We start from the raw sequence: 10,651 nt of genomic DNA on the forward strand, positions 1-10,651 counted from the left end.
TAGTAGCTCGCGTGCATGCATTCGTCACGCTTCACGGGAACAAGGCTTCAGTCAGAGAATCCAAGAGACAAGGGCGCTTACTATGGGCCTGTTTGATACTCTAACTAAGTTAGAGGCTAGAGTTAGATTCTAACTCTAAACTAACCTTGAACTAACTCTAACCAAAATGATGTTTGGATAGCAAGGTTAGATTGACAATAAATGCTTCTTCTCAATCATTTGGCTACTTTAGACCCTATTTTCTGCCGGATTTGATGTGGCCGGCTCTTGTGTGGCCTCCTCCCGCTCACAATTGACATAAACGAACCATGTTTACAAATCAAGCATGCAAAACTTGATAAAAAAAATTGTTCATACAAATGAGATGTCTCACTTAAACATAACTTAAACATACAAGTCGTCAATCAAAGCTTCAAAAAATATTACACTCCATAAAACAAAGCATGAGCTAACTCATCACGGAAGGCATTCATGTTGATATCTTCAACAAGAGGTTCGTCTTCTGTCCATACGAATGCAGAAGAACTAGGCATTGGGTTATAATTTTCATCTGCATCACAAGCATCAAATTCCCTATCCGCAATTCTGCTCTCTCGAATAAAATTATGAAGAGCCATACAGGCAACAATAATTCTACTTTGCTTGTCCTCTGGAAATTTTGGCATGTTCAATAAAATCCTAAATTTCATCTTCAACACTTCAAAGGATCGCTCAACGACATTCCTAACTTTGGCATGTGCATGGTTGAAGGTTTCTTTCATACCTTGTGGCGGCGGGCCATTTTGCCATTGTTGCACATGGTACCTTGTACATCTGTATGGTGAAAGGTAGCCTGGCCGGTTTGGGTATCCCGCATCAACCACATAATACTTCCCTACATATTATGAAAGGCACAGAATGAGACTTAGATGAACTAGTGTAGTTGGATAAAAAATATTGCAAGACAGTTCAAGTCGCAAACCTGGTGGTGGATGTGGAAATTTGTCTTGATGAGTAGTTACGGCATCTTTGAAAACTACCATGTCATGTGCTGAACCAGGCCATCCCGACATCACAAATGTAAATCTCATGTCGAAATCACAAACAGCAAGCACATTCTGACTGGTTTCATTGTGCCTGTTCAAGTATGGAACCCTCTTACTCTTATCCACCACAACATTCACATGTGTCCCATCTATAGCTCCTATGCAGTCATTGAAGTGTGGCCAGAATACTGGATTTTCTAAGTTTGGGTGCACCTCTGAAAATGTTGGATCCTTAGGTACAATTATGTCATGTGCTAACCTGAGGAGGCATGCCAAAACTCTATTAAATGTCCTACTTACTGTCTCCATAGACCTTCTGAAACGGTTCTCAGCCTGTCTAACTGACTGTGGTGATCCAACAATCCATAAAAACATAGCTAGAGCCTCTACAGATGTCATTTTTGTAGTGGACTTCAAGCCATATGATTGCACCAAAGTATTATGTAGCCTATTAAACAAAGGTCTCTCAACCCTAAACATGTTATAGCATTGGGTATCTCGGGCTAGTGTCTCCTGCACCCAATCCAAACCAGAATATCCACTGACCCTCCTAGGTAGTTTCACAAAGTAGTTATCAGAGTACATACCCAAGATAGGAACCAACTTCAAGATTAAATTCTCGGACTGCACCAAATTGTTGCGGCACATGGATATGATCTCATCCTCACTTGTGCTACCTCCATCATATTCTTCTTCCTCAGTCATGGGGACATGATCTTCTTCCTGCTTCAACACATGTACCAAATCGTCAACACATAGCATAAAACTTGAAGGAATGTAAGCAAATGAAATTAATTCGGCCCGCAGATAAAACAAAATAGGTTCAACACAAATAATAGTTCAACGCCTCACAAACACATGACAGGTTCAACATACAACAATTTAAATAGGTTCAACATCTTAACACACACTTCCCAACTACTCCAAATTGTTGTCTCTGCACCATTTCTTGAAGTAACCCAACCTAAGCTCAGGAGTTAATAGGCCACAAAAGAACTCCCTTTGGTACTCCGTTTCGAACATCTTGGACATAGCATAGACAGAGTCAACTATTTGCTGAACACCGCACTCAAATGCCAGCTCCTGACACCTCTTCACAGAAAATGCAGCCTTCTCATTTGCACGTTTCTGCATTTGCTTAGTGTTGGCTGCGGCAGACTCCTTGTAGGTATTGGCTATGTCCTTGAAATTTTTCACCATTGGGCTCTTGCTCTTCTTCAATGGACTAGTCAAAGTGCTTGAAGTGCTTAATGACCTCTTGCCCCTCTGGCTCCTCTGGTTGCTTGTACTTGTAGGTGTTCCTTGAAACTCCTCTTCTGCCCCTGCATCTTGCCCTTGAGTCTGACCATAATCATCTCCAGGCACAAAGGCTGTGCTTCCATCCACGGTGCAACCTCTGAACAGTTGATCAAGCAACTCCTCGTTTGCTGGAGGACCCCACTGCAACTTCCTTAGGTATGGTTTCTTCTGCAAGATAGTGAAAATGTAAAACTAGTTAGGATATGAGAGCACACTTCAGAATCTATCTACTATATTATTAAAATGAGTCATCCTGTATGTGCAGCCAAGAAAAAGTGAAAAAGGAGTGCAAAATAATCTGATTCACTAATTGTATAGTGGGTTCAAATTAGAACAAACAAGATTTAAAAATAGTACAATGCGCAGAAGAATAAAGCATTTATATTATGTAAAAATAATTCAGAATTGTAGTTGAACTTCACTTTTTGAGTAAATTTTGTTGCCGCTGACCAAAATAAGCACAACCCACCCTAGCATATGAAACATAAGTACAGTATGTAGTTGAGTCACATCTAGCTAGCCTTAGTTAAAAGTGCACCTCTGCTAACCAAAATAAGCACAACCCAGCCTAGCATATGAAACATATGTACAGTATGTAGTTGAGTCACATCTAGCTAGCCTTAGTGAAAAGTGTACCTCTGTGTGTGTTATCCAGAACTCAGAGTCGGCATCAATGGTTCCATCTGGTTTCCTCCCCAACCCTGTGTGCACTTGCATGTATCGCCAAAAGGAGTGGGTGTTTTTGAGTACGACTATCTGGTTCTTCACCTGCACACGGGAATACACCAACCCCCTTCTAGCAAGTAAGCCGTCCATAACAGCTTGGTACCCTTCAGCAGTCATTGTTACACCATTATACGTTCCTGCTGCACGTTGCTCAATGCACAATTCTAACAAGCAAGCACTATTAGCATCATTCCATTGGGCTCGATTGTTTTGGCTCACCGAGGGACCTCCGGAGCTCGCAAACTCTTCCACGTCATCCTCCAATTCTTCATCACCATTGCCGAAGGGAGCGCCAGAGCCGGATGCTTGCGCACGGACAGCACTCCTCGGTCCCCGGCGGCTGGGTGCCGTGGCGGCCGAGTTGGCGCGCTGCCGAACGCCGCCGCCACTGAACGCCGTGCCGGTGCGCTGGTTACGGCGGCTGGGTGCCGCGGCGGCCGAGTTGGCGCGCTGCCGAACACCGCCGCCTGCCCCTGACGATGACCCGCCAAGGAACACGCCACCGTTTCCTCCTCCGCGACCGGCTGCCGCCGCCGAGGAGCCGCCGAAGTTCAGTCGCCGGGCGTAGGATGGGCGATAGGGAGGGAGCCCGGAGCCCCTGACGCGCCCAGGGAGGAGCTCGTCATCATCGCTCTGGAGGAAGGCTCCGTAGAGCCCAAGCCCCGGGAACCCCTCCGACACCGGTGCTTGCGAGTTGAGGTCGAGACCGGCATGGGTAGCAGGGCCGCTTGCCGATGGCTGCGAACCCCACACGTCGAAGCCGTCTCCATCCATTGCGGGTGCTCTACTCCAAGCTATACTACCTGCACCAGAAGAGAAGAATCAGTAGCACATTCAAGAAAGCACAATGGAAACACGCAGAAAGAAGAGAGTAAGGAGACCGGAGTAATATTCGGGAACACACGAAAAGATGGATAAAATATATAGGTTAAGATAACCAACTTCTACGACAAACAACTATACATAGGATTGTGATACACACGACATTTGTACAAGCATGCGGTTCCACTTTTACACAAGCATTTTATAACAACGATTGTGATACACAGGACAAGAGTAAATATACACATTTTAGGCAAAGCAATGTAAGTAAATATAAATAGCAAAGAACAACCTCAGCCCCCACCTTTTCACATGCCTGTATTGCAGCCATTTAGCAATGATAGTAGAAAACGAAACACAGCAGAAGGAATTGAGGTACAAAGTATCCTATAAAATCCAAGCCATAGTAGCCCGGAACGCGGGTCGACGCCGCGTCCCATGTACCGTTCCCATGATGACCGGACGTTGCAGGTATACAAGGAATGAAAAAACACAGCGTGGCCGTAACTGTAGGCGAGATAATTTAGGAACAGAAGGCCAGAAAGGACGTAAATAACAGCAGTCCTCTAATACCGGATGGACTTCCTTAATTTGCTCTTGCCTTGAACGATATTGCACTCTTTCCTTAATCTGTTTTTGTTTCCATGTACAATACTTGGAAGGATCAGATTGATCGACCCGGGCTAATCGTCCCCGATTTAACAGGATCGTGTTCCCGCTGTCGAACGGCCGTTTCAGAGATGTATACCCCAATCGATCCCTAGTTTTGGTAACCAGCGATCCTCGACCCTCGTTCCCGTACCTCGACCCGGTCGAACCGGGAACTTGGCAACTATGATCCAAGCATCACAAGTCACTTAATTAGGACAATAATAAGCATGAAGGTTTGCTTTCCTTCACCACCTGAATCTAAACAATAGCACAAAGCACTCAACATTGGATGTATAATAATAGTCTTCCTTCTTCACGAAATTCATGAATTAGACTGGCCATCTAGCAACCAAAACACATGACCGAAATTACAGAAATTCATGGAATAAATTGTCCATCTAGCAACCAGAGAAGGAACCCTCGAACTCACCCCTAGATGCGCTGCGAGCGGCGGTCGGAGAAGGGCGAGCGGCGGCCGGTGAGGAGGGAGCAGTGGGAGCGGCGACCGAGGGAGGGCGAGCGGCTGACGGAGGAGGGCGAGTGGCGGCCGGTGAGGAGGGAGCGGCGCGAGCGGCGACCGGAGGAGGGCGAGCGGCTGACGGAGGAGGGCGAGCGGGGCCGCAGGAGGGCGCGCCCGGGGTTCCGGCGGCACGGCGCTGCGCTTGGGCGAGCGGCGCGATGGGGAGGAGTCATGCGAGGTGGGTGGAGAGGAGGGATCTGGTGCGGGAGGGGTGAGTTTTTTTTACTATTTTTTTAGTGGGCCCAGAAAAACTAACCCAAATAAGCTCCTCTAGTGTGGGCTAGTTTTTTGGGGTGGGTTAGATCCAACTAACCCAAACTAACCCATCATGTTTGGATCCTTTTGGGTTATTTGAGCCCAATCTAACTATATCTAACTCTAACTTAGGGATCCAAACAGGGCCTATGGCCCTGTTTGGATACTCTAACTAAGTTAGAGGCTAGAGTTAGATTCTAACTCTAAACTAACTTTGAACTAAATCTAACCAAAGTGGTGTTTGGATAGCAAGGTTAGATTGACAATAAATGCTCCTTCTCAATCATTTGGCTACTTTAGACCCTATTTTCTGCCGGATTTGATGTGGCCGGCTCTTGTGTGGCCTCCTCCCGCTCACAATTGACATAAACGAACCATGTTTACAAATCAAGCATGCAAAACTTGATAAAAAAATTGTCCATACAAATGAGATGTCCCACTTAAACATAACTTAAACATACAAGTCGTCAATCGAAGCTTCAAAAAATATTACACTCCATAAAACAAAGCATGAGCTAACTCATCACGGAAGGCATTCATGTTGATATCTTCAACAAGAGGTTCGTCTTCTGGCCATGCGGTTGCAGAAGAACTAGGCATTGGGTTATAATTTTCATCTGCATCACAAGCATCAAATTCCCTATCCGCAATTCCGCTCTCTCGAATGAAATTATGAAGAGCCATACAGGCAACAATAATTCTACTTTGCTTGTCCTCTGGAAATTTTGACATGTTCAATAAAATCCTAAATTTCATCTTCAACACTTCAAAGGATCGCTCAACGACATTCCTAACTTTGGCATGTGCATGGTTGAAGGTTTCTTTCATACCTTGTGGCAGCGGGCCATTTTGCCATTGTTGCACATGGTACCTTGTACATCTGTATGGTGAAAGGTAGCCTGGCCGGTTTGGGTATCCCGCATCAACCACATAATACTTCCCTACATATTATGAAAGGCACAGAATGAGACTTAGATGAACTAGTGTAGTTGGATAAAAAATATTGCAAGACAGTTCAAGTCGCAAACCTGGTGGTGGATGTGGAAATTTGTCTTGATGAGTAGTTACAGCATCTTTGAAAACTACCATGTCATGTGCTGAACCAGGCCATCCCGACATCACAAATGTAAATCTCATGTCGAAATCACAAACAGCAAGCACATTCTGACTGGTTTCATTGTGCCTGTTCAAGTATGGAACCCTCTTACTCTTATCCACCACAACATTCACATGTGTCCCATCTATAGCTCCTATGCAGTCATTGAAGTGTGGCCAGAATACTGGATTTTCTAAGTTTGGGTGCACCTCTGAAAATGTTGGATCCTTAGGTACAATTATGTCATGTGCTAACCTGAGGAGGCATGCCAAAACTCTATTAAATGTCCTACTTACTGTCTCCATAGACCTTCTGAAACGGTTCTCAGCCTGTCTAACTGACTGTGGTGATCCAACAATCCATAAAAACATAGCTAGAGCCTCTACAGATGTCATTTTTGTAGTGGACTTCAAGCCATATGATTGCACCAAAGTATTATGTAGCCTATTAAACAAAGGTCTCTCAACCCTAAACATGTTATAGCATTGGGTATCTCGGGCTAGTGTCTCCTGCACCCAATCCAAACCAGAATATCCACTGACCCTCCTAGGTAGTTTCACAAAGTAGTTATCAGAGTACATACCCAAGATAGGAACCAACTTCAAGATTAAATTCTCGGACTGCACCAAATTGTTGCGGCACATGGATATGATCTCATCCTCACTTGTGCTACCTCCATCATATTCTTCTTCCTCAGTCATGGGGACATGATCTTCTTCCTGCTTCAACACATGTACCAAATCGTCAACACATAGCATAAAACTTGAAGGAATGTAAGCAAATGAAATTAATTCGGCCCGCAGATAAAACAAAATAGGTTCAACACAAATAATAGTTCAACGCCTCACAAACACATGACAGGTTCAACATACAACAATTTAAATAGGTTCAACATCTTAACACACACTTCCCAACTACTCCAAATTGTTGTCTCTGCACCATTTCTTGAAGTAACCCAACCTAAGCTCAGGAGTTAATAGGCCACAAAAGAACTCCCTTTGGTACTCCGTTTCGAACATCTTGGACATAGCATAGACAGAGTCAACTATTTGCTGAACACCGCACTCAAATGCCAGCTCCTGACACCTCTTCACAGAAAATGCAGCCTTCTCATTTGCACGTTTCTGCATTTGCTTAGTGTTGGCTGCGGCAGACTCCTTGTAGGTATTGGCTATGTCCTTGAAATTTTTCACCATTGGGCTCTTGCTCTTCTTCAATGGACTAGTCAAAGTGCTTGAAGTGCTTAATGACCTCTTGCCCCTCTGGCTCCTCTGGTTGCTTGTACTTGTAGGTGTTCCTTGAAACTCCTCTTCTGCCCCTGCATCTTGCCCTTGAGTCTGACCATAATCATCTCCAGGCACAAAGGCTGTGCTTCCATCCACGGTGCAACCTCTGAACAGTTGATCAAGCAACTCCTCGTTTGCTGGAGGACCCCACTGCAACTTCCTTAGGTATGGTTTCTTCTGCAAGATAGTGAAAATGTAAAACTAGTTAGGATATGAGAGCACACTTCAGAATCTATCTACTATATTATTAAAATGAGTCATCCTGTATGTGCAGCCAAGAAAAAGTGAAAAAGGAGTGCAAAATAATCTGATTCACTAATTGTATAGTGGGTTCAAATTAGAACAAACAAGATTTAAAAATAGTACAATGCGCAGAAGAATAAAGCATTTATATTATGTAAAAATAATTCAGAATTGTAGTTGAACTTCACTTTTTGAGTAAATTTTGTTGCCGCTGACCAAAATAAGCACAACCCACCCTAGCATATGAAACATAAGTACAGTATGTAGTTGAGTCACATCTAGCTAGCCTTAGTTAAAAGTGCACCTCTGCTAACCAAAATAAGCACAACCCAGCCTAGCATATGAAACATATGTACAGTATGTAGTTGAGTCACATCTAGCTAGCCTTAGTGAAAAGTGTACCTCTGTGTGTGTTATCCAGAACTCAGAGTCGGCATCAATGGTTCCATCTGGTTTCCTCCCCAACCCTGTGTGCACTTGCATGTATCGCCAAAAGGAGTGGGTGTTTTTGAGTACGACTATCTGGTTCTTCACCTGCACACGGGAATACACCAACCCCCTTCTAGCAAGTAAGCCGTCCATAACAGCTTGGTACCCTTCAGCAGTCATTGTTACACCATTATACGTTCCTGCTGCACGTTGCTCAATGCACAATTCTAACAAGCAAGCACTATTAGCATCATTCCATTGGGCTCGATTGTTTTGGCTCACCGAGGGACCTCCGGAGCTCGCAAACTCTTCCACGTCATCCTCCAATTCTTCATCACCATTGCCGAAGGGAGCGCCAGAGCCGGATGCTTGCGCACGGACAGCACTCCTCGGTCCCCGGCGGCTGGGTGCCGTGGCGGCCGAGTTGGCGCGCTGCCGAACGCCGCCGCCACTGAACGCCGTGCCGGTGCGCTGGTTACGGCGGCTGGGTGCCGCGGCGGCCGAGTTGGCGCGCTGCCGAACACCGCCGCCTGCCCCTGACGATGACCCGCCAAGGAACACGCCACCGTTTCCTCCTCCGCGACCGGCTGCCGCCGCCGAGGAGCCGCCGAAGTTCAGTCGCCGGGCGTAGGATGGGCGATAGGGAGGGAGCCCGGAGCCCCTGACGCGCCCAGGGAGGAGCTCGTCATCATCGCTCTGGAGGAAGGCTCCGTAGAGCCCAAGCCCCGGGAACCCCTCCGACACCGGTGCTTGCGAGTTGAGGTCGAGACCGGCATGGGTAGCAGGGCCGCTTGCCGATGGCTGCGAACCCCACACGTCGAAGCCGTCTCCATCCATTGCGGGTGCTCTACTCCAAGCTATACTACCTGCACCAGAAGAGAAGAATCAGTAGCACATTCAAGAAAGCACAATGGAAACACGCAGAAAGAAGAGAGTAAGGAGACCGGAGTAATATTCGGGAACACACGAAAAGATGGATAAAATATATAGGTTAAGATAACCAACTTCTACGACAAACAACTATACATAGGATTGTGATACACACGACATTTGTACAAGCATGCGGTTCCACTTTTACACAAGCATTTTATAACAACGATTGTGATACACAGGACAAGAGTAAATATACACATTTTAGGCAAAGCAATGTAAGTAAATATAAATAGCAAAGAACAACCTCAGCCCCCACCTTTTCACATGCCTGTATTGCAGCCATTTAGCAATGATAGTAGAAAACGAAACACAGCAGAAGGAATTGAGGTACAAAGTATCCTATAAAATCCAAGCCATAGTAGCCCGGAACGCGGGTCGACGCCGCGTCCCATGTACCGTTCCCATGATGACCGGACGTTGCAGGTATACAAGGAATGAAAAAACACAGCGTGGCCGTAACTGTAGGCGAGATAATTTAGGAACAGAAGGCCAGAAAGGACGTAAATAACAGCAGTCCTCTAATACCGGATGGACTTCCTTAATTTGCTCTTGCCTTGAACGATATTGCACTCTTTCCTTAATCTGTTTTTGTTTCCATGTACAATACTTGGAAGGATCAGATTGATCGACCCGGGCTAATCGTCCCCGATTTAACAGGATCGTGTTCCCGCTGTCGAACGGCCGTTTCAGAGATGTATACCCCAATCGATCCCTAGTTTTGGTAACCAGCGATCCTCGACCCTCGTTCCCGTACCTCGACCCGGTCGAACCGGGAACTTGGCAACTATGATCCAAGCATCACAAGTCACTTAATTAGGACAATAATAAGCATGAAGGTTTGCTTTCCTTCACCACCTGAATCTAAACAATAGCACAAAGCACTCAACATTGGATGTATAATAATAGTCTTCCTTCTTCACGAAATTCATGAATTAGACTGGCCATCTAGCAACCAAAACACATGACCGAAATTACAGAAATTCATGGAATAAATTGTCCATCTAGCAACCAGAGAAGGAACCCTCGAACTCACCCCTAGATGCGCTGCGAGCGGCGGTCGGAGAAGGGCGAGCGGCGGCCGGTGAGGAGGGAGCAGTGGGAGCGGCGACCGAGGGAGGGCGAGCGGCTGACGGAGGAGGGCGAGCGGCGGCCGGTGAGGAGGGAGCGGCGCGAGCGGCGACCGGAGGAGGGCGAGCGGCTGACGGAGGAGGGCGAGCGGGGCCGCAGGAGGGCGCGCCCGGGGTTCCGGCGGCACGGCGCTGCGCTTGGGCGAGCGGCGCGATGGGGAGGAGTCATGCGAGGTGGGTGGAGAGGAGGGATCTGGTGCGGGAGGGGTGAGTTTTTTTTACTATTTTTTTAGTGGGCC

At 46.4% G+C, this 10,651-nt stretch overlaps 2 protein-coding genes across 2 annotated transcripts; both read right to left on the reverse strand.

Annotated features, from left to right (window-relative positions):
• Positions 1-1,793: 1,793 nt before the first annotated feature.
• LOC147959997 (uncharacterized) lies at positions 1,794-5,163 on the reverse strand. The gene is made up of 3 exons (XM_087535057.1): positions 4,954-5,163; positions 2,961-3,853; positions 1,794-2,492 (listed from the first exon to the last, which is right to left on the reverse strand). Exons 2-3 carry the CDS (start codon positions 3,822-3,824, stop codon positions 1,944-1,946), a joined length of 1,413 nt encoding a protein of 470 aa, XP_087391183.1. The 5' UTR covers positions 3,825-3,853; positions 4,954-5,163; the 3' UTR covers positions 1,794-1,943.
• Positions 5,164-7,158: 1,995 nt separating this feature from the next.
• On the reverse strand, positions 7,159-10,519 carry LOC147959998 (uncharacterized). The gene is made up of 3 exons (XM_087535758.1): positions 10,319-10,519; positions 8,326-9,218; positions 7,159-7,857 (listed from the first exon to the last, which is right to left on the reverse strand). The coding sequence occupies exons 2-3, from the start codon at positions 9,187-9,189 to the stop codon at positions 7,309-7,311; spliced, it is 1,413 nt and encodes a 470-aa protein (XP_087391884.1). The 5' UTR covers positions 9,190-9,218; positions 10,319-10,519; the 3' UTR covers positions 7,159-7,308.
• Positions 10,520-10,651: the final 132 nt, after the last annotated feature.

Source organism: Triticum urartu, chromosome 7A, assembly GCF_056163025.1.
Source record: "Triticum urartu cultivar PI428250 chromosome 7A, HENAU_Tu73, whole genome shotgun sequence".
Classification (NCBI taxonomy): domain Eukaryota; kingdom Viridiplantae; phylum Streptophyta; class Magnoliopsida; order Poales; family Poaceae; genus Triticum; species Triticum urartu.

Excerpts from the sequence above, each read along its gene's own strand:
- LOC147959997 (XM_087535057.1), bottom strand. The coding sequence starts at position 3,824 with ATGGATGGAGACGGCTTCGACGTGTGGGGTTCGCAGCCATCGGCAAGC. Across the intron at positions 2,493-2,960 it reads TCTGGATAACACACACAGAG|AAGAAACCATACCTAAGGAA; the intron begins GTACACTTTTCA and ends ACTATCTTGCAG.
- LOC147959998 (XM_087535758.1), bottom strand. The coding sequence starts at position 9,189 with ATGGATGGAGACGGCTTCGACGTGTGGGGTTCGCAGCCATCGGCAAGC. Across the intron at positions 7,858-8,325 it reads TCTGGATAACACACACAGAG|AAGAAACCATACCTAAGGAA; the intron begins GTACACTTTTCA and ends ACTATCTTGCAG.